The sequence below is a fragment of the Silurus meridionalis genome, chromosome 26 (genome assembly GCF_014805685.1).
Source record: "Silurus meridionalis isolate SWU-2019-XX chromosome 26, ASM1480568v1, whole genome shotgun sequence".
Classification (NCBI taxonomy): domain Eukaryota; kingdom Metazoa; phylum Chordata; class Actinopteri; order Siluriformes; family Siluridae; genus Silurus; species Silurus meridionalis.
The window spans coordinates 8,269,784-8,294,566 of record NC_060909.1 but is presented as its reverse complement, the minus strand read 5'-3'; the positions used below and the strand labels follow the sequence as shown (position 1 = coordinate 8,294,566).

Sequence of the window (24,783 nt, the reverse complement as noted above, 5' to 3'; positions counted from 1 at the left end):
GAGTTTTAACATTCGGGGGGTGGGGTGGTCAATTTATAAACACCTTTATAAATGTAAGTGCAATAAAAAAAACACGAGTCCAGAACACTAGTCCATGACTTGATTCTAATGAGTTATGCATTTTCACAGCAAAAAAAATATTATGTTTATGATATGGGAGAAATTGCAAATGCAGATCCAGTATTCAGACTGAACAACTTTCGTTCTAATGGCATTTCGCTTTCATCATTGGCATCTGTTTGGTCCATCTCCATCTTTCTTTCTAGTGAGTTTAGCATATTTGCTCTCCTCCCTTCAATCAATCAGTGCAGTAGTTTGGGTGTGATTTTTGTCCCTTGCATTATTGTTGTTGTTTTTTTTACTCAGTAATGGATATGATTTAAAATTTAGGTAAGTACAATACACATAGATAAAAAATTCAAGCATTCCGATTTCCAATAGTTTTTTCTATATGCATATACCTAAAAGTGTGGTTTTATTTATTTTCTATGTTACTAATTATATATTTGATCATATTTTCAGGATTTTATTTAATCTTAATTAAATATTATACACTTAGTACAAGACTAAAGCATGATGTGCATTTTATGAGTAAATTCAAAGGATAAGCATACACTGATGCCTGTTTGATTGAGTTTGTTTTCAGAGACAGCTACAATCCTACTGTGCAGAGTTTTCAATGATTTCACAACTGATGCAGAGGTCTTAAAAAAAGTCAGCCCCATACCGCACACATCAACATTTCTGCTTTGTTTTATTCCACAGATTGTAGATGCAAATATGATACAATGTAATCAAATGACGAGAAATTGATCTGCACAAAAAAATCATTGGTGTATTCTGTTCTTTTCCCATCTGGGATGAATTGTTCAAGCTCATGTCCACTGTTCCAGGGATCCACCACATACCTGATAAGGATAATCAGTAAAGGCAAATGAATGAATAGATAATAATAATATAAGGTTTTAAACAAAGTACACTAATTTAATAAAAAAGAGTAGTGACTGTTTATGCAAATGGTGCAGGTTTCACCTGATAAAGATGAAATCACTTTTTGCTTTTTGATAGAAAGTTCAATGTCAGAGGTGCACTCACCCACCCATGGCTTGAGTAAGTCCTGGAAAACAGCATGTACTGATTTTTCTGCAGGGTCTTGGTTATTCCGGTCCTGTGCCTGTTTCCTGTGCAGATGTTTTGTGTTTGCACTTTTATGTCTTGTTTTGTCTGCTCTGAGGGCGTGTTGGTGTGTGTCAGGGTTCACAGAGAAGCCAATGCAATTGTGATATTTGTATTAATTTAATAGTATCAAAGGTTTTAAAAGTAGGTAGACCAAAGATGTCCCTTTTGGAAAATATAGTGTTAAAAACAGCTTTAACTTTAAATGACTAATATTTTCTTTCCTCTCTGACTATAAACTTTCTCCCCCATAGCTTGTGTGTGCCATCACATAAAAGAAACCATGTTGGTGTTATAGATAAGCAGAAGGTTGTTGAGTCATGAGTGTTGAAATATCTCTTTATGTGTTTCTCTAAGTGCTCTCCAACATCAACAAATTCCATCCCATCACTGATGAGTCACAGCATGCTATTAAGTTTCCTGTAGCATCTTCTTGATGTTTTGGAGAGTTATGAAGTACAAAAAAAGCATTGACTATCCCCACAGTTTCATTTTTAAATAAATGAGAAGAAAAAATGTCAATTACCAACTGTTTATCATACCATATGCATATGACAATTTGTTTGGGAATAAGGAAATACCTAGAGGTACCAAGTTCATTCTTATGTTATTTGAATTGAAGGTGTGAGACATTAGCATTTTAAACACACATAATAGGCAAAGGAAATAAAGACTCTAAAGTAAACTAAAGTGGTTCAAAGGATCACCGCACATATGGAACATGTATGGAACATGTATGGAACATGTATTTTGTTGGTGCAGCTACAAACATTCCATTTATGGCTGCTTTGAATCCTCAGTTGTTTTCCATATCTTAATCTATATTAAGGATAGGTATATCTGTTGACAGGTGAACATAAAATTGAAGGGTACAGTGACTGCAACAATGCTGCTGTAGATCTACTTGTTAATTTCATGTTTTCTCTAGCAACCAGAAACTCCAGGATCAAAAACCTGGTTCCACAAAGCCTAAACCCATACCAGAGGGCAAAAACCTCCAGGCTCAGATGTTCTGGTCCCAGACACAAAACCAAACTACAAAACAGACCACCTCAAGAATGATCTTTGACCCAACCCCAAAGCCTTTAACCACAACCAGACCAGAACCAGAATCTAGAATTATTTCATATCTAAGACATATTATTTCACATTATTTCAAATCTAAGACATATCTTACGAGGCTCACATTATATTGTCCTAGCCCATATTTATTTAAGTTTGCAATGCTTTCAAGACCCTTCAAGACTCCAGATGCAGAACAGGTCTCTCTTAGACCCAGCCTTTGAAGTTTCCAAAGGTAAATTAAACCAAACTCCTGCATTTCCAGATGATTTGCAAACTCAAACAGAACCTCATTTAACATCATAGCATCACTTGTTGAAAGAATTAGAAGCGGTTATTTGGTCTCTCCTCTATAGCAAACACAGTATGACTATATCTGTTTTTTTAACATTAAATAATAATATCTACAGGGATTTATTTGAGAATGTACGCAGTGTTATCAGATGTTCTGGTCAGGATTGCATTGCATTGCATAATCATAAATAAAGCAATCATGGTGGTGGCACCAAAGAGTGTATTTTTCCATTTCCTATGTGTAAAACTTTCATCAACAACCACAATTATTTGGTCAACATTAAATAAAAACAAACACAGGTAGGTTGGAATCTAGAGGCCCAAGTTGGTGATGATAATCTTGGAGATAATGTGTGTGCCTGTGGGTTGTGGTGATGGTCCTTGGTGGTCTTTTTTTTGTGTGTGTCATATGCCTGAAAGTCTATCTGTATACAAATAAATGGCCATTTCTTATCTATATGCTGTTTGGTCCACAACAGGCAAAAATACTCCAAAATCACAGATAATAATTGTTACTCATTTGGTTGAATTGCACACTATCTACAAGATCATCAAGGAAATACAATCAATATTGATGGTCAGACTAAAGAATGGGATGTAAAATGTATTTAAAAGAAAATATACACAATATTGTTTTTGTTAGTTACAGTTTATAAGAGCAAATGGATGACAATCACAAGCTAAGTGAAATAAAATCTTTCTTGGATTTCATATAACTATAAACACTACTGTACATCCACCCATTAAGATCATTAGACTTTTAATATGTGAATTTGCATTTGAAAATAGCAAGTAGCTGATAGGAGAACATAGAACCACCTAGGTAAGACAACGATAGATAACAAAGATAATAATCACCTTCCTTCCACAATTTTTGTGCTTTAGTAAAATACTTGAGTAAAGCACTGCTAATATGTAATTGAATGGAGGAATTGTAGTGCTTAATGACCATAATTATATCATAACATTCCCCAATAGCTTTTAGATGCTTTATAATCTCAACAGAAAGCTTTAACCTCTGAGGAGCTTGGGAATAAAACATTAAAGGCATAATTATTGTTCTCACTATTATAAACATAATTCTCTTTTGCTAGACATTAATAAACGATGATGGGATATGAAATGAGTGGTCTAGTGATTTTATCAAAGGTCTAGTCCTTACTCTGTTGTGGATATATTGTTTCTGATACATTTTCCCAGTGTGTACGCTTCTATTTTCAAATCTGTAATTGCAAAAGATGTTATTAGATTTACACAACATACTCCACATGAGGCAAAGTAAAAGCTAAATGTGACAGTTGCCAGTTGTTTTAGGAGCATTAGCATTTTCTTTAATACATTTTATGTAATAAAGATCACATTTGTTTTAATATAAACTAGATATAATATAAACTATTGGAATATAAGTATGGCATAGTCTGTCAGTTTGGATTATTTGACTGAAACAAATGTAAAACAAATTTATTTTGTAAATTTTAAATGATTTATTGCTTACAAATTTTTATAGACATATTTCTTACATTTATTTTCAATATCTACTTTGTTCAGCTGTGTGAAAATTGCTGGTGTTTTGAATCAGGTCTGCATCATGGTGGCATCATGATAAAATGAACAAGCATTTTGAATTACATATAATTAACTACCTTACCTGGCCAGTGCAATATACATAAAATCCATTCTAGGAATACTGAGCACAATATTACACCCTGTGATTGGCTGTTTATTGCAGGGCATCAAAAATTCGATTGCACTATACCGTAATAGTGTACAAAGCATCAGGTAGTACTTTTGCCACACATCCAGTAAGCTAAAGTATTAAGTTAACGAGAATCTGAGAGTTTGTATGTTTTGTTTGTTTGTTTTAAACTTTGCTTAGATAAAGTTCTATGTTTTCCCTTAACACTCTTAAAATCTTAATTCAGTTTAGAAAACCACTAAGCCTCTTCTTTATGGTTCTTTCTCAGTACAGGACTGCTATTGTTTCTGCTCAAACTTCTCAAGAGGAAAGAACTTTAGTAATCGGATTGATTCTAACTTCAATGGGCTCTCAAAGAATGAATCAAAGACATAAAGGATCAGGCAGTTTAGTTGAGGCCTTTTTAAGTGATTTGAATTAGTGGGTAACTCATACAGTTTTATTTTGGGCCAAATTTCAAGAAGCCTTTTTGATTCTAGAATAACAGTTTATCTGTGTTACATTTCCAACAAAAGTATACACTGAACTACGTTAAATAAACAACATTAACAATGACCCAAATTTGGCTTATTGAATTTATTTTTATTAATTTTTAGCAATCCCTGCCTTTTTCTTTTAACGTTAAATGAATTTGCCAAATAGTATATATGTGCACATATGCACAGTCGCAATGAGGAATGTATGTCACAGAATTTAATCCAATATTAACACACAAAGTCATTATTCATTACTCATTACAAACACACACACACAGCAGATGGCTGCATTAGTTTTTGCAAGATTCAGTAGTCAAATGCTCATAAGTCGAATCACCATAATATGCATAGATCAAGGATAGTTCAGGTTTTGTTGTTGATTAATCCTTCATGGTGAATGGACTACAATTGTTTTTGTGGTTAAGGTCAAACAAGAGAAACACACTTCTGTTCAAAATGATAGAAAATGTCAGAATTCACCATATGAACTGTTATTCCAGGCCTTCACATCCATAATCTGTCTATAGTAGCCATTCTTAAAATAGGATCATGTCAACCATGTAAGCAAAATGTTTGTTTGGATAATTATTGCATATTGCACATGAAAGTTGATCATAACCCTCGACTTCTTCTCCTGCCCAAGAAAAAGCGAACGCGTTACACATGGCCACACTTATAATAGTGGAAACCATGACTGCATACGTACAACAATGCGAAGCAAAAACACTGTAAAATCAAGCAGTGCATGGCAAGAAAGCTTTTATCATCCCCATTCTGTAGGAGTGTTCCCTTCAAACCACAACCACAACTAAACCTGCTGTTCCTCAGAATACAAGAAACATATGTGTCAAGTTTTCTTTGCACAAGCACCTAGTAGAACTTCCAGTAAAACTTCTTCCCTGAATGTCTGAACAACAGAATTTTTTAAATGAAAACTGATTATCTCTATACCAGCAATTTTTCTTAATTGCATGAGTTTTATGTAGCTTACAAAGCACTTTTCTGAGTCACAATGGACAAGGATTATTATGTATATTCTAATATATTTATATACAATGAACTTAAAATGTATGTATACACATTTTCTAGGATATAATATCTAACTGAACAAGACAAAATTAGGCCTGATATAATCCTGCATGCGAAATACATTGAGACATGAATAGATACTGCCTCCTTGTGGTACCTGGAGGAACATTGTTTATAACATTTATTTAAAACATTGGTAAATAAATTTTTCAAACTAGTAGAAGTTTGGCTGCAACAGTTTGGTAGGAATTATGAGTACTGTATAATTAATTTGAATATAAGTACTTTTTAATGTAGCCATGTGACCCCAAATCGGTCTATAAAGTGTAGCCAAGGTGTTTCAGGTGTTTATTTGTATGTTGATGAGTTTTAAACGTTATTAATCTACAAGTGACCTAATTTAAATCTAATATTAGTTTTAATGATGTGCTGTGTGTAAATTTCAGGGAAAAATCTTGCTTATGGCCCTGATGGTCCTCAATCACAATAAATCGCACGAGGCATATTTAGATTTGAATATTAACATACAATATTTATAAATATAACGTGTCATTTCTGTACCCACCCACAGGACTCATACTCACAATTCTACATTACATTTCACACTATTATATAACTCAGAACATAGTTTAAAAAAAGATTCCTCCTCTTAAGAATTATGAACAAAAACAACTATTGACTAATTCATAGAGTCCACTCGATGTCCTCCACCCTGAGAGGAAATGTTTCACAGCAGCTCCAAACATGAATGACCAACAAATTCAAGCAGCAGAAAATATTCACCACTTCCTGTTATACAGCAAAAGAGCTGACCTCAAAGGACAAATTCATTCATTTATTTTGAGAAATACGCTCTGTATTGTCCTTTAAACACTTTCTCTCTCTGTCTCTTTTTCATATACAATTTTATTTCAGTAATAAAACACTCAAGGAAAACAATCAAACACATCAGCGGAGTCACTGTTACCTAATTTGTTCTATAACTTTTTTTTGATTGGTTACAGTCATTTCATTCACAGCTTTTTTCTCCTTCATGTAGGACAAAAAATGCAGGACTTTTTTGTTGTTATCTTGTTTGTTGTATTTTAATTCAGTTTTTTTTTTGTTTGTTTGTTTTTTATATGGCATATGAAAATATATGTAAAATTCAAATACATTTCTCTGAAGCACAATTTATCACAACTTAAATTTGACCAAAGTACTGTACAATAATAAGTATATTCAACAAATTAAAAGTCAGAGAAATCAAGTAAATCTTCAGTTTATATCTTTGAACTTTATTTCAACAGTTTTGGTGTAGCTTATTTCATTTGTTATAAAATGCCTGATCCCCTCTCAATTTTATGTCTACAGTGCCCTCCACAATTATTGGCACCCCTGTTTAAGATGTGGTCGTGGACTTCAAAAAATTCTCCTTTTTTTAAAACAACATAGAACCCAAATGCAAAAAAAGAGAAAAATCCAACCTTTTATTTAAGTACATTACTTTGGTGGTAAAAAAAATCAAACATTTAGAAAAAAAAAAAACTTGAAATCATGTGTGCCACAATTATTGGCACCCCTGATGTTAATACTTTGTACAACCTAATCTCCTCCTATAACATTTCACAAGATTGGAGAACACAGAGAGAGGGATTTTTGACCATTCTTCTTTGCACAATCTTTCTAGATCATCCAGTGTCCTGGGTCCTCTCTTATGCACTCTTCTCTTTAGCTCGCCCCACAGGTTTTCGATTGGGTTGAGGTCTGGGGACTGAGATGGCCATGGGAGGACCTTGAGTTTGTGACTGCTGAACCACTTTTGTGTAGATTTTGCCACATGTTTTGGATCATTATCCTGCTGAAAGACCCAATGACGACCCATCTTCAGCTTTCTGGCAGAGGCCATCAGGTTTTTATTTAAAATATCCTGGTATTTCAAAGCATTCATAATGCCATGCACCCTAACAAGGTTCCCAGGGCCTTTGGAAGAGAAACAGGCCCACAGCATCACAGATCCTCCACCATACTTCACGGTGGGCATGAGGTGCTTTTCGGCATACAGTGAAACCTTGGGTTACGAACGACCCGGCATACGTATAATTCAGGTTACGAATCGCAGTTTATCAAAATTTTTGCCCCTGGTTACGAACAATATATCGAGATACGAACGTCGCTCACCAAAAAATCGCAGGCAAGTTGGTTGTTTTTGCTCTATCCACGCAGCTCATCACATCAGTTAGCGTCCTGTGTCCCTAGCGAGAGCATCGTGTTACATATCCGCTTGAACTTTTCCCGGCGGCAGCGTAACAACTCGTTAGTTGATGCTCGTGGAATGATGAGATGGACAACATTAGCCGATGCATAACCTCTTTACTTGTTTTTATGAAGATAGATTAGCAGGGTTACAGTCTTTTCCAGTACAATACCCATAATGAATTTCACTCTGGACTTCAATACCAACTGATAGTAGCCTTAAAGAAACAACTCTCATTTTCCCTCTAATGCAACAATTGTCTCAGCGTTCGTGTTAATAACACTGTCTTTAATATTCTATAATATAATATATAATAATATATAATAATATAATATAATAAGATTCTCCTTCAAACAATAACTCTCCCTCCTCCCCTTCTCTGACGTCGTCTCCTGCAGCGAGTCTTCTCAAAGGAAAGTACCGGTAAAGATGTTTTCCTCTTTTGTATGTTTTTATGTGGTATGATTTTAATATAACATGTTAAAAGTAAATAATATTAGTGAATATTGGCTTTATTTTTATTTAAGTAATATTTTTGGTTGTCCAGAACGAATTACCGAAGTTTCTGTTATTATGGGGAAATTTGTATCGGGATACGAACTTTTCAGGTTACGAATAAAGTACCGGAACGAATTAAATTCGTAACCCGAGGTTCCACTGTACTCATCTTTTGTTTTACACCAGACCCACTTAGAGTGTTTGTTGCCAAAAAGCTCAATCTTAGTCTCATCTGACCAAAGCACACGATCCCAGTTGAAGTCCCAGTACCGCTTAGCAAACTCCAGACGTTTACGTTTGTGAGTGTTAGTGAGAAAAGGCTTTTTCCTTGCATGCCTCCCAAACAGCTTGTTGGCATGTAGAGAGCGTCTGATGGTTGTTTTGGAGACTCTGTGACCCCAAGATGCCACTCTTTGATGCAATTCTGTGACGGTGAGCTTGGGAAATTTTTTTACTTCTCTTACCATCCTCCTCACTGTGCGTTGTGGCAAGATAAACTTGGGACCTCTTCCAGCCTTGTTTGTCACTGTTCCAGTTGTTTTAAACTTCTTAATGATTCCTCTGACTGTAGATACCGGCAAGTTAAGGCGAGAGGCTATTTTCTTGTAGCCATTGCCTGACTTATGAAGGTCGACACACATTTGCCTTACTTGAATGGTGTGTTCTCTTGTCTTTGCCATGTTGACAAATGGGTAAGAGAATTAGGCCTCTGTGTCACGTCATATTTATACCCCAGGGAAACAGGAAATCATGAATTACTAATTAAAAGTCCCTAGATACCCTGACCAACCTTAGCAACTACAGAAAATATATAAAAAAAAAAAAATAAATTAAATTTTTCAGAGGAATTGTTAGGGGTGCCAATAATTGTGGGACACATGATTTCAAGTTTTTTTTTTTTCTAAATGTATGATTTTTTTTACCACCAAAGTTATTTACTTAAATGAAAGGTTGGAGTTTTTCTCTTTTTTTGCATTTGGGTTCTATGTTGTTTTAAAAAAAAGGAGAATTTTTAGAAGTCCACGACCACATCTTAAACAGGGGTGCCAATAATTGTGGAGGGCACTGTATATTTGTGAAGAATATCAGTATTTCACTGTAGAAGGTTTTCCCAGGCCACTACACAGGTCATCTATATACATTAGCCATTCAGGAAGTATAGCTATTTGTACATTCGCAACCTTTGTTTACTGTCGGCTAATCTGATAATTAATGTAATATCACACTTAGACATTGCTCATAATCCTCACAGTCTGTCCAAGCATTGAAAAAGCAATTTTTTATTAGACAGTGTTAGTCAGCACAAGCAGTGGCAATAACAACAATAGTGACCATAACAACATGACACATGGATGAGCCCTGGAGCCAGTCTATTTTTACAGCCTCTGCAAAAACAGGACAGAGAAGTGTTTACAATTATGAATAGAAGATAAGTCTATGTGAAAAGGAATAGATGTGTATTGGACAGGTGAGATATTTAAGTGTCTGATAATAGGATTTTTCAGTTGATTTTGTCTGCCTGTCCAGTGGAAAACTAAAAACACAGTTTATGTAGGAAGAACAAAATACAACTTTCAGCAAGAACTGGGTGTAGTGTCTTAAAATAGAAAGCGCTACAGTAATTACAGACTACTAGCATTTACAGTTACTGCAAATGATCTGCTTTTTCCAGTCCTTCTAATACCAAAAAAAAAATTTTTACATTGTTTTGGCTTAAGGGAACATACAAGCTAAATTCAGAGTAAATTCAATGTGTTGAAAAAAGCTACATGAAGAAAAAGAGCCTGTGTTTAATGTCTGTATATAGACATTGGTCATTAGTTGTCTCCAATTTCTAAAATACACCTAGTACAATGAACCAAATGCTTCTTCTTGTGTATTTGCTGTAAACTATTAACTTGTTGGAAAACATTCTTAACTAACAGGGAGAAAGGTCAGTAGTATAAATGAACATTCAAATCTGCAAATATATTACTTCTATTACTACTACAACGTCGACTAATAATAATAATAAATAAATACATATGAATATCTATTGTTCATCTGTTGGTTAGGCATTACTAAGCTAGCACCTAATATATAAAATGAAAAGGACACTGCATTAGGTGACCATATTACAGGCTTACGATTTAGAAATTGCTTTAAATTGTCCAAGAAAGTATTTAAGACACTAATATTCTATCATATTCCAAAATAACTTTCCCAAATTAAAGAAAGGTACCACCATGAATAGGAAAGTGGGCATTTAAATATGATGGCAAGTATAAACAATCATCTAGTTAAACATGTAAAACATTACTACTAAACAAACTATCCAATAACATTCACATTTACTTAGCTGATGCTGCATTTGTTAATGCTGATTCATGTTTTATACTTTAATATAATGAATTTATGGCCCCTACTATGGGACAATGTATTGGCTACATATTATTTGTGATGTGGTAATGAGTGAACTAAATTAATCATTTGTTTCCCTTTTCTTTCCATTTAGTATTATAAAAGTACTCGAAACCTAGTCAGTTCACATTTTTAACTAAATATAAATTTCAGAGTTCCACAGCAGACTTTATTTGCATTAGAACATTGATATGAATGATAGATGCCATTTCCAATAGCAGTGAAACCCAAAAGTTGCTAAACAACTTGTTTACCATTACTGGAAGTAACTTTAAAGCAGCTAATAGATGACACATGCCTTCAGAGATCTCACTGCAAACCTTCTTCTTTTCTGAATTGTATGTTTTCAGGAGTGTGTGGAGCTATTATTCCGTCCTGGCCACGTCATTTGTTCCCAAGCTGTTGCTGGGCCTGAATCATGTTTTAGGAGGCCCCTTTCAAAAGGGGGAAATGTGCTATGGCCGAATGGAGACTCTGCAGTGTGTAACGGGGGCAGGGCTGGCTCTATTGAATGTCTTTCCAAGCAGGGGCAGGGCCAAGGGGAACTAAGGGAGGAGATTATGGTAATGGAGTGAAATGGGAGGAAGTGAGCAAAGAGCAGAGGAATGCACTTGGAAGTTGCAAGCTTCAGCTGAGAGCTGAAATCCCAGCGTTATCTTTCCCAAAAGACAAGACAGGCCTAGATAAATCTGCTGGGCGAATGAAAACATGCCTCATTTCACTGTGGTACCAGTAGACGATAACTCACAAACCAACTATGACAGCCTGGAAGGAATTAACTGTGTGGATTACAGAGACACAGGACAAGATGGGTATCCTGGACATGGAGACACCGTCAGCTCTGATGGTAAGTTTTAAACAAGTGCTAAACTATTTATACAAGTCTCTGTTTTTTTGTGAATATTCTCCCAACTGCTAAGAGTGCTACTTTTCTGACACTTGGGAGTATCCATGTGGGATTACAGCAATTTTCCAGTCATGGAAAAGGTGTTGTTTTTTTTGACAGCTATCTTTTCCAAGTTTTTCCAAACTTGCCTGTTGAAAGGGAGAGTGATATTTTTTAGCAGAAAATATTCACATCAATGAGCTTTCATACCACACATGACTGTGTTGACAAATAGAAAACAATTGGAGTGTGGGAGAAAACGAGAGGTGGATGACAGGGCGAGAAGTATATTAGTAGTCAGACAGGCCTCAAGTGCTCCCACGCAAAAAAAGATGGAGGTCCCACAGATTTTCTTTTCCCTAATGCTGCCAAACATCTCTCTTTTCTCATGACAGCTGTACAAGTTAGTCTCACACCCTCAATCACTTCATCTGCAGCATTCTCAGCCTCTTTCTGTCTGTCTTTTGTTGCTGTTTTTCTTTTTTCTTTTTCATGTATGCTAGGCAGGAGTCACTGCAAAAGCGAGAAGGGAACCGAGTGAAGCATCGCTCAAGGGCATAAGTTTTAGTTCCAGGTCATAAGGGCTGGGTTTTAGATCAGTGTTTGCATGAATTGTGCATGCCTGTAATGAACTAGCAGGTTTTCTGGATGCCACTACAAGCAGGCAGTGCCACCCTGGGAAAGAGAAAGTCTGGTCAAAAAGAATAATGGTTAAAGGAAATCTAATTTGTATGAAATTTGCTTATAAAACTATCCTGGCTTAACCAAATGTAAATACATTAGGATGATATGTTTGGATATGGTTTAATACTAATTAAGTAAACCTTATATTTAAATACATATACATAATGATCTACAATTTGTGTGAAAATGAAAGTGTGGGGTTATTATATTATTTGTAATCTTTTTGAAACAATTTTACACATTTTCAGTAATTTTTATATTTGAGTTTAAGGTGTTATAGAGTCAAAAATATTTTCATGAATGTCTAAACAAATAAAAGTAAAACAATCTGGTAAATTTTGCTGATACATTTCTAATTATTGATGTGTTCTGTTGTTCAGTAAATTATTTTGAAACATATTTAGATGCTAAGGTGTGGGTTCTCAAACTGACCATTCATGAGGCTTTTACATTATTCCAAATGTCCTCTGGTCACATTAAATATAGTAATATTAGCATACTTGTACACAGGATTTGACCTGAACTAATGGTATCAGTGATTTCTTGAGCCTTTTTATGAGTACAAAAAAATTATACACAGTATATTATCTGGACCATCAGTCACACAGGAGGACTCAGGATAAGGATAGAAAATTTATCACAAAGTGAAAATAACTAATAAAATAACAATGGCTAGTTTCTCTGTGTATATGCACACATTGATGTCAGGGTTATCTTAATGTGTGAGTTGAATGGTTAAAGTATATGTTTCATATAAGGGATTTTTATGAACGAACTGGAATGGGTGGGCATTTGATTGGGCACAGTGATGACTTTGTTTTAGTGTGAGCTGAGTGTTATACTGGCCAGCAGTACACAGTGCACACATTGTGCACTAGTAAGGCTAAAACATCTACAGAAGTGACACAGGAGCATATATACATTTTACAACTAATGATATATCTATTACATAGAACGTATGAAGTGTTAATTTATCCCAGAGCATAACTATTATTGATTCGTTCAAGTCAGGTTTAGGTGTAGAGTCTTCATTTACAACCTGTACATTTTACAACCATTTTCCTTACACATTCCCCTCAAAATTGTGCAAAAGTTTTATAGTATTAAGTTACACTTAATTCCTTGCAATGTTAATCACATCCCATATTAGGTTAAAATCATATTATTGTCATTAATATAACAACGTTTTTAACATTTTCTTTTATTTGAGTACTTGTCATGTCTACACCATAATCAGTGTCCAGCTACGATACAGTGCTTAAAAACATGCCGGCCAAGAACTCAAGAACAAAAACAGTCACAACAAACACACTCCCATTCACATTCTCTTGATTACTGATACACAAACTTGGTCTCAGTCACCATCAAAGTATTTAAAGACTCACTCTGCATGCATTCATCAAGTACATGCTCTTGCCTTTTGTTTCAGTTGATAGCCAGCCATTTACACTTGCTCATTGCCTTTCTGGCATCAAGTTTTCATTTTCTTCTTGCTCATGCCTACCCTTGTTAATATTGTCTGTTTATCACCATAGCTTTTCCCAAAGTCCCTTTTTAATACAGACTTGCAGATGTATGCGTGCTTGCATTGTGACAGAAGATTTTGTCCAAATGTGAATTTCCTTCTCAAATTCGCACTGTGTGATGTCCTAATATAAACCTCTGCACACTTTTTTGTTTACTCAAGAAATTCATAAGAAGATGATTAGAACAAATAAGCATGTATTAAATCCATTCCTTGCCCGAGTATAAAACCCTGCTGCATACCTCAAAAGCAGTATTAGCCAAGCAGAAATAAACACATACCAGGAAGGAAGACAAGGAACAGATGAAAAAACGAGTGTTTTGTGTCAGACAGCTGATTCCACAAATGAACAAGCTTTTTACAAGATAAACATAAAGAAAACAAACTTTTTTAAAATTAAAAAAGAACTACATTTTGGTATGAAATAAATAATGAGAATAATTTGTGGCGTAATTTACCCACATAAAATACATTGTATTGATCAGAAGGTGGTGCTTTTTTATACAGTAACACTAGCTTTGACAGTTGTTCTGGCTAAAATTTAAATAACAGGTTTATATTGATGCACCTTTTAATCTCTTATTATTTGACTGGTAACGCAGTGACATGTATTGTGGATCCTGCAAAATCTAATCATAGGTGATGTTTTCTGTAAGTTGATATTTATTTAAAGTGGTTGGAACTGTTTTTAGAAGAAGTCTCCAGTGTCAACTCTTTATATCGGTCAAAAGTACACCCATTACTTTATAAAGTTAAAACAGGCTAGCATGTTTAATGAATGTTCCACAATGTTTGATATAAGTAAGAACTGCCTATAAAAATGTAAATATAAAAAAAGGATGCATATGGGAACATGCTGACAGGGCTTTTTTTAATTAGAAAGTGTATTTAATTGTATCTTGTTATTATAACTATACTGTGTGTGATTTTCCGTGTCCGCGTAATGATTTCGTTGTAACAGAACTGACTAGAAGTAGCAAAAAATTTACCGCAAACCCTGTGTGATGTGGCATTCTAGTACAGAAACAAATTTTCATGACTGAGCATCCACCTGGCTAGAGGGGAAAAAAAGCAATTTTTTTCTTCTGCTTCTTTCTGTCTGAAATAAAAGCATTTTTAGTTTTTGCTGAAGGAAGAAAATCTCTCCTAAATCTCTCTTAAATCCTTGTGCACTTTATTGTTGACTTCATTCAAGAATTGAATGAGGGCCAAAATTCGAATTATTAAACGATATCTTAATTTACAAAACCCTGATATAGAAACTAACTACTATGTAATCAGAATAATGACAGGTTTGTGGTAATTTGTTACGAAATAAAAAATGTAAACAATAGAGAATGGATTTTAATTGCCATTGTGCAATATTTACTAATATTATTAAAATGTAAAATGATTAGAGGGATAAAATATTTACCTGAAGGTACTTTCAGTAAACTGTAATACCTTAGATCTTAGTTATTCAATCAAAATAATGAGTTATGTTATAATTTCTTGCAGCTTGCAGTTCAGGATTTCTATATGAAACAAAACTTACACTTTACAGTAAATAGTCATACATTTGTAAGCATGACTCAAATCATTTACATTAGAATTAGGTTTTGAAATAATATAAAAAGACTGACAAATATCTCTATTGGTACTCTGTACATGTCTTATATTACTCACCTTTGTGTCCAGAGGATCTCTGCCATCTGTCTTTAAATGGTGAATCACTGTTCCACCTGTCGCAGAAGCAGACAGGATTAGAAAGGCACCTGTGAGGTGGTAGTTTAGTGGTAACTGCAGATAGAAAACACATACAGCTGGTTTGATCAGGTGTTCTCGACATAATAAACATAAACAAGTAATGGATTTTCTTTGGTTAGCCATAGAGACCAACTTGCCATTGGAGAGAAACCCTTTAGACACAACATACACATATATAAACAAAAATGCACTATTCATAATCTGGACTATTACGTCAAGCAACACAGTGTGCAGCAAAAACACAGGCCTTGGGTGCCAAACGTCAGTGGGTAATTCATTGGATAATCATTCCTAAGCAGCATGACTTCCTCTCCTAATGCAATCTTTAAATATCCATTAAATGAAAACTTTTTGGAAAATAGGATTTCACACAAAATCCGGTATTAAGTTTGAACAATGTTTTCTGTGGTTAATCGGGTTTGTGCTCTTTAACAAGTAAACTTTTATCCCCTGGGTGGTGAGAGAATTAGGATAAAAATGATATAGGAGTGAGCATGTGGGTGACAAAGTGGTGCTGAGAATATCAGTTAATATCAGTTTCCATCTGGTATTAAAAAGAGACAATTTTATAACTTAAAATGACAGAATAACACATAGGTTTAAGAATCAATACCTACAGTGTTTTGCTGTTAAAAAAAAAAAAAAGCTTAAGTGAAATCCAGATTATGTTTCACAGGACTGGATCAAATTAATTTAGTTTCTCTTTTACTGTTCTCTTTCTACTTTCTGATATCCAATTCATTATGTTTTGTTGATATTGGACCAATACTGATCTTAAATACTGGTTCAGTGGCATCTCGATAATATGTACCTTCTAAAAAGCATGCATACTGCATGTCACAAGTAAGCTATAGACCACTATTAACTTAACAGGTCAGTGTAAAGCCTGTTCTCCATGTGGTGAGACCAGAACCCTGGCTTTGTTGCTGTTCTTTGATCTCCACAACTATGTGGATTTTTTTCACGTAGCGTTGTTAATGTGTTCAAACTTCCGTTCTCTCCTGCAGCTGCACAGCGGAGGGCTCGGTGTGTGCTCTTAACATTTCAGAGGCTTTAATCTCTTTAATTATAATGGGAATAAGAATATCATGAATAATGAGATTTTCAGGACAATACAGCACAGTGCTGTATAATGTTTTCAGTTTGTAGCAAGATCATGCACGTCAATTTTAAAATTCAGTGACTTTAGAGGCACTAGTACCTAATTGAAAAGACTTATATTGCATACTATATAGGGTTTTTCTTTTACGTTTTTAGAATATACTGTTCATTTTAGTCAAATATACTTTGTTTACCCCCTACTGAAAAAAGCACAATAGAAGACTTAATAAACCATGTAAAGAGTTTGATTATTTTAATGTATTGATTTAAATGGAAAATATAATGATCACTGGTGGGAACAGTAGAGACCCACACAACACATTCGGCAGAATATCTTTGGCAAAGTGTAGATCAAATTGTAATATATCAGATACCAAGTGCAAGCATTAGGACATTAGGACTGGGGCTGAAACGATTCCTAGAGTAGCTCAGGTAATTTGGATACAAAAATGCATAAAAATAATTTGCCTCAATGATTCGTTTAGTCAATTTTACTCTATACGGAGCACTGTGTTTCCCCACGGACCATTATTACTGATGCACCACCAGCTAAGCTCTAGACCACTCTAAACAGGTATACACAGAAGACACTGCAGAATGAAAAATGGAGGAAACAGCGAGGAGGAGAGTCCGGCCAGAGACAACAACAGAACGTTTTTTAAAGTATGGGATAATTTTAAACTAAAACATAAAGATGTAATATTTCAATTAAATGGGTTTAATTTTCACAGATATTCTAGTATGCAATTTAAATACATTTTTCAAAAATGTAAACAAATTACAGGTTCATTTTAAGAGATGTCCTTTTTTCTCTTGTATATTTAGTATTGCTCTTTAATAAAGAAGTACTTTCTTATCCGATTACTTGATTAACTGAAGGAATAATCGGTAGAATACACACATAATAAAATAGCGGCAATCCCAAATAGGACATTACATTATTAATCATCCAGATTTCACTAGGTTTCTAAAGTGGTTTCTTTAGTTTGGCTATATTGATTAAACCCGTAAACAAATATAAGATCAACCCAATGTGAATGAGGTCATTAAGAAACACATTGTCACGTGATCATAAAAATTCTGCCATGCTGCTTGACACTAGGTGGTAGCATTAAACCAGTTTTTACTCAATGTCTAGTATTTTTTTCTGCCTGTTTTGTGTCAAATGTAAAAATGATATAAAATCTGAAATATAAGAACTTCTGGTAATCTCTAAAAGGACAAAGTTTAATGAATAACTGAGCAGAAAATATAAGAAAGAAAGTGGAAGAAAGAAAGAAAGAAAGAAAGAAAGAAAGAAAGAAAGAAAGAAAGAAAGAAAGAAAGAGGACCATGTAAGTAAATGTAATTGGATCAGATAAAATTTAGCTCAATTTCTGTGTGAAATGTAAAAATGTAAGTTTGTGATATCAAGTCAAGTCAAGTAGGCTTTATTGTCATTTTAATCATATACAGTGCAGTACACAGGGAAACGAAACAACGTTACCCCAGGACCATGGTGCTAGGAAGTTAGTAGTGTGTGTTTCATGATCATGTATAATTACAATAAACACATCCAAATGTGTGTGTGTGTGTGTGTGTGTGTGTGTGTGTGTGTGTGTGTGTGTGTGTGTGTTTTAATTCTCTGCTGCACTCTCAATGTGAGGTCACAGTGACCTGAATTGAGGGTGACTGTGTCCAGAGCTTATAACATTTCTGATATCAGAGAGACATGCTGACTCACAACAATGCAAATTGTAACCTTAAAACTAACGGCACACTCACACAGGACAAGGGTGAGTTATTCAGCATACATAATCCAAAGAGAAACAAAAAGGGCGTAGCATTTCTTTTTTGCTCTGTGTTAATTTTTGTTTATTAAAGTTATTTTTACTGCTTTTTCTGGCAAGCATTTAAATTTGCATGAATATTGTATGAGTTTGTATGAATGTTGAAATGTGTTTTAGTATAACTGAATATTCATAGTTTTATAAAGTGGTCATTATGTAAAATTAATAACTTATGTGAAATATGTTTAAATGTGCATTAAAAAGCCTCAGCTAATATTACCTACTTTATTATTTAACATTGACTAAACTGCCCTTATAAATTATCGGTATTGGTAGCAAAGTAACAAAGTAATTTGGAATACATGTTAAATGGGTATCTGTTTAAATGTAAATAAGACACTCCTGCACTGATTACACAAAGGAATCTGATTTGCTAGTTTAAATATTATAAATTATTTCAATCTCAGCCCTGGATTTTGCAAGTTAACAAACGTTCATGTTGTTTATTGTGGATTTCAGTTTACTTATCGAATAGTAATGTGTGGGGCTTATGTAATGTGATGTTTCTGTTTTTGAAGGAAAATAATAACCCCCCCAGATGTTTTTTTGTTTTACATTATGTAGTTCATTTTGATGGTTGTGTTTTGGATTTATGATGGGTTTAATGACTAAAGTCTGGTTTGGAGAAATGTTTGTGTAAATGCATGAAACTGCTCAAACTGCTGTGATGAATGCTCAAGAAGGCATGTTGTGCTAGCAATCTAACTGTAGGGGGCTCTAGTAGGGGAAAAAAGGTGCAAGCGAAGACTGAAAACAAAGAGTTAATAGGAAAAAAAGGCGGAGAGTTTTGGGTGTGTGAAAAAGCTTGGAATTAGCGCTTCCATTTGTAAGCAGAGAGAGAAAAATTAAGAGATAATAAACGAACCCATCAAATCACGCACGTCTGGAACTTCATTTATTTCAGCATGCAACAAACTTGGAGGCACCGCTGGGATTTCTAAGAAGTGCGAGTTTAAGGGATCACCGGTGGGAACGGAGCAAGTGAATTGAAGAGCAGAGATTCACGGTTGAGTAAGCTAGCATACCGGCTCTCGATGGATCTAGAAACGCTAGCGAGCAGCGTGACAGGAAGGTTGTGGTTGTTGCGGCTAGACCAAGTGAAGGAGGTATGTGAGTGTAACAAAATCCCTACCGGGCATGTCATTACTAAACGCGCACTTATTAATATAGTCACAGAGTCTGTCGATGCTATCATGGATAGCGAGGAAGAAGATGTAGCAAAGCGCTACATGTGTTCAATGCTAACTTTTATGGAGGCGCAGCTAGAGAGGAGAAAGTGGAAAATGGCGCCAACGATAAAACCGTGACAGATATCTCTCCGACAGCAAACGATTTACTGAATGAGGTGGATTTGCATTCTGGAAATACAGTAATGGGAAAAATTAAAGTAAAAGATGCTGGAGCAGGACGGAGTAGACCCATTGAACAGCAATCATTTATTGGTCTTGCCCCTGAAGTCACTGTGAGGAGAGATTTCAAAATCAGCGGACAGATTGGAGAGGTCGGACAAAGGACAAGCTGTCATTCACTAATTTAATGCATCAGGTGGATAAAGGATTGAGAAGGGGCCATGATGAGGCAGAAATTATTGAAGCTGTAATAAAAGCCATTAGCCCAGGACTAAGCTTACGCAATATGCTTGAAATCAAAAGAGATCTCACTCTCACAGCTGAAAGTAATATTAAAGGGACATTTCAAGGAGGACAGTTCTACTGACTTGTACTACAAATTGTTGAACATTACACAAAATGCAAACGAGTCTCCACAAGCCTTCCTATTTAGAGCTATTGAGTTAAAAGAGAGGTTGCTGCGCACGTGTGAAGAAGGTGGTGAATATTTTAGTACAGAGCATATTCAGAAAAAGTTCTTACGCTCAGTGGGGACAGGTTTGAGCAGTGATCATATAAAATTTCAGCTGAGGCCGTATCTGGATGATTCAGAGATCTCGGATGAAATGCTGATAAACAAAACAAATGAAGCAGCTGGTGACGAGACGGAGAGACTAAATAAACAAAAGAAGAACACAGGGAGCAAAGTGGCAAAAGTACACCAGCTGTGTTCAGAAATGCAGTCCCATTCTGGCAAGCAGGCTGATATGACCACCAAAGATCTGGTTAATAAGCAGCCAAGTGACATCTTTAGGCGAAGAGGCAAAGAGGCACCAGCAATGGAGGGACAGAAAGAATCAGAGCTATATGAGATGGTTAAACTCCTGATAGAGGAAGTTGCAGAACTCAGGAGGATTCAAAATCGCCTCCTGAACACATAACCAAGGAAAGAGGCCGCTACCGGAAGGGGTGCAGAGCTTGTCAGGAGAAAGGTGAGGAGGATCGATGTGAGCACTGCTTCAGATGTGGAGCTGTGGGCCATGCTGCCCGCGGTTGTAGAGCAATAAAGAATCCAGCTGAGGGGAGAAGCGATGTAAAGATATCTGTCCATTCAATGAAACCAGAAAGCTCCACCTCCATTCTGAACTACATTGATCCACAAGAGAAAACCCAAGAGCTCCTGCGGCAAAGAATTAAACAACTGGAAGCAGAACTTGAACAAAAAGGAAAGGCTGAGCATGCCAGAGCTACCACCTACATCAGTCACATTCCTTTGCAGCGTCAAGCTAAACTGGATAAACTCATTGGTCCAAGATGTATGGTTGACTGTTTCTTTGAAGGTGTGCCGGTGAAGGCGCTCTGGGACACTGGATCGCAGGTGACCATCATCAATGACGAGTTTAAAAATACTTGCCTTCCCCATCTACAGACACGGAGCCTGAGTGAACTATTGAGTGAAGGTGAAACACTCATTGGTCAAGCAGCAAACCAAACCGACATTCCTTCTCTGGATGGGTGGAGCTGAAACTCCAACTAGGGCCAAAAAGAGGGGCTCAGGTAGAACTGCCGGTGCCAGTGCTTGTTTCAAAGGAGCAAGGCGTGGGGCAGCCTCAATCATTGGCTACAATGTGATACAGCATCTGGTGTCAAAGGGAATGGAGCAGCACCCTGATGTTGTCTCAGAAGTGGTAAAGGAAGCTTTCTCATTCAACGGCAGAAAATCTGTTGCACTGATCCAAATGATGCAGAACGGGGACCAAGCGGAAAGAGAGGGAATAGTAAAGGTGGGAAGGATAAACATAATAGTGGCAGCAGGACAGACGACAACAGTAAGTTGTAATGTTAGGACTGGTCAGCTTGCTGCAAAACAGGAAGTCCTGTTTGAACCAGAAGATATTCCACAGTGGCCTGAGGGGCTAAATGTAGCCAGGATGGTAGTTAGTCTTCAGAAGTGGAACTTAACAAAAGTACAGATCCCAGTTACCAACAACACCAAATGGGATATTACTCGCTCCCGTACGGTCCTGGGACGAGTACAGCAAGTCAGAGCCATATACCCAGCAGACACCCAACCCGTCGTTGTAACAGCAGACTGGAATGTCAGTAGTGGTGATGGGGTGGCGCGAGTAGTCACAGAAAGTAGAGAGGGGACAGGTGTACACCATGTTGTCAACACAGGCCAAGATGTTAACAAAGAGAGGTGGGACCCACCAGTGTCGATAGATCACCTGACACCTGAACAACAAAGGAAAGTTCAGCAAATGCTGAAAGAAGAATGTGAAGCATTTGCAAAGGATGAGGATGATGTGGGGTGCATCCCATCACTCCAACTGAAAATCAGGCTGAGTGACACGTCTCCAGTAAAACGTCGTATGTCTCTGTGCCAAAACCACTGCACAATGAGGTAAAAGCATATCTGGAAGACCTCTTAAATAAAAAATGGATTCAGAAGTCTCGCTCTCCTTATGCATCCCCAGTAGTCTGTGTGCGCAAGAAGGATGGCAGTCTTCGTCTCTGTATAGACTACCGAGCTCAATCGCAAATCCATCCCAGACCGTCATCCCATTCCTAGGGTGCAAGACATGCTGAACAGTTTAAGTGGGAGTACATGGTTCTCAGTCCTGGATCAGGGGAAGGCGTATCATCAGGGGTTTGTGGAAGAGGGCAGCCGACCCTTTACAGCTTTCATAACACCTTGGGGCCTTTACGAATGGGTCCGGATCCCATTTGGCTTGTCCTCGGCTCCTGCTGAGTTTCAGCGCAGTATGGAGGAATGCTTGCTGGGACTCAGAGACAACACCTGTCTTCCATACTTAGATGATAACCTTGTACATAGTAAGACATTCGAGGAGCATCTCAATGATGTCAGAGAAGTACTACGCCGTTACCAGAGTCATGGGGTAAAGCTTACAGCTAAAAGTGCGAGCTTTTAAGTCTGAGGTTAAGTTCTTGGGAAAAATAGTGTCGAAGGGGCTACACGATGGACTCCAAAGAGATTGCACCTGTGCAAGCACTAAGGGACCGTAAACCTAAAACTGTGGGTGACCTAAGACAACTGCTGGGGTTTCTGTCCTACTACCGCATATATTCCTGGATTCTCTCAGATTGCCAAACCTCTGTATGAACTTTTGTCAGTGGAAAAGCTTCCAGAAAATAAAGCAAGCCATAAAAGTCATGGTAGTAAGAAGGAAGGAGGAAAGGCGAAAAACAGCTCAACTTCATGCCAGTCAGCCGATATCATGGACAGAACACCACCAAAATGTCCTCAGTCAACTTCTTGAGTTCTTGCTGAACCCTCCAATCTTAGGCTACCCTGATTTTGAAGAGCCCTTTGTATTGCATTGTGATGCATCACAAGATGGACTTGGTGCTGTACTGTATCAAAGGCAGCAAGGGAAACTGGTAGTCATTAGCTATGGGTCACGGACACTAACGGCTCCAGAAAAGAATTATCATTTACACTCTGGGAAACTGGAATTCCTGGCAATGAAATGGGCCATTTGTGAGCGATTCCGTGAATACCTATATTACGCCACCTCCTTCGTGGTCTATACAGACAATAACCCATTGACATATGTTTTGTCCACGGCCAAGCTCAATGCCACCACTCACCGATGGATAGCAGAGTTGGCTGACTACAATTTTACCATCAAATATAGACCAGGTCGCATACACAGAGATGCTGATGTGCTATCAAGAATGCCGCTGGATATGGAGAGTTATATGCAGGCCTGTTCACAAGAGGCCAGTCCAAGAGTTGTAGCTGCTGTCACAGATGGTCTTCTTGTGAAGTCAGAGGAAGAGGGACCCTGGATGTGCCCTATAACCCTAGCAAAAGTTTGTTCTTTAGTAGAGCAGGAACAAGGGGAAAAACAGATGGCTAAAGTGACAACTGAGGAACTGAAAGAGGCTCAAGAAAAGATCCAGTGCTAAAAGGGTACGAGAGTATGTGATGGCAGACCACTGGCCAGAGTTGATGAGACGAGACCGTGGCAATGAGGTGACTGTACTGTACAGACAGAGAAGCAAGTTATACCTGGACGAGGAAGGAATACTATGTCGGCAATCAGCAGGGCGAACTCAGATAGTGCTGCCCAGCAAATACCTCCAGTTTGTGCTTAAGGAGCTTCATGAGGAAATGGGACACCAAGGGGTGGAGCGCACACTGAGCCTCATCCGAGAAAGATTTTATTGGCCTCACATGCAGGGTTATGTGGAACATTACGTTACCAAAGTGTGTAGCTGTTTGAAACGGAAACGTCCAAACAGGATGACGAGAGCACCATTGGTGAATATAGTAACTACTTACCCTTTTGAACTGGTGTCAGTAGATTTTCTGCATTTAGAGGGCTGTAAGGGTGGCTACGAATACATCCTGGTGTTAATGGATCACTTCACACGCTATGCCCAAGCATATGCCTGTAAAAATAAGTCAGCAAAAACTGCAGCAGAAAAGATCTTTGGCGATTTTGTTCTCAGGCACGGATTTCCCACCAAACTTCACCATGATCAGGGGAAGGAATTTGAGAACAAGTTGTTCGCCCAGATGAAGGAATTTTGTGGTATCCAACACTCCCACACAACCCCATACCACCCTGCTGGAAATGGACAGGTGGAAAGGTTCAATCGAACATTGCTGTCAATGCTCAGATCCCTGCCGAGTCAAGCGAAGTCTGATTGGAAGAGCTCCTTAAATAAGGTAGTCCATGCATATAACTGCACACGAAGTGAAGTAACTGGGTATGCTCCATACTACCTTCTGTATGGGAGAAACCCAAGGCTGCCCATTGATTTAATGTTTGGCGGAAGCCGGAGAG

The 24,783-nt window shown here is 37.0% G+C and overlaps 1 protein-coding gene and 1 long non-coding RNA gene across 2 annotated transcripts in view; one reads left to right on the top strand and one right to left on the bottom strand.

Annotated features, from left to right (window-relative positions):
• Window positions 1-737: 737 nt before the first annotated feature.
• Window positions 738-15,844, bottom strand: LOC124379674. The gene is made up of 3 exons (XR_006924474.1): window positions 15,763-15,844; window positions 15,628-15,683; window positions 738-1,181 (listed from the first exon to the last, which is right to left on the bottom strand). It is a non-coding gene; the product is annotated as an uncharacterized LOC124379674 (long non-coding RNA).
• slc12a4 (solute carrier family 12 member 4) overlaps window positions 11,446-24,783 on the top strand; it is a 27,220-nt gene continuing 13,882 nt past the window's right edge. The window contains exon 1 of the mRNA XM_046840137.1: window positions 11,446-11,714. Coding sequence (XP_046696093.1) covers window positions 11,576-11,714 — 139 coding nt within the window. The 5' untranslated portion in view covers window positions 11,446-11,575. The remainder of the gene's footprint in view (window positions 11,715-24,783) is intronic.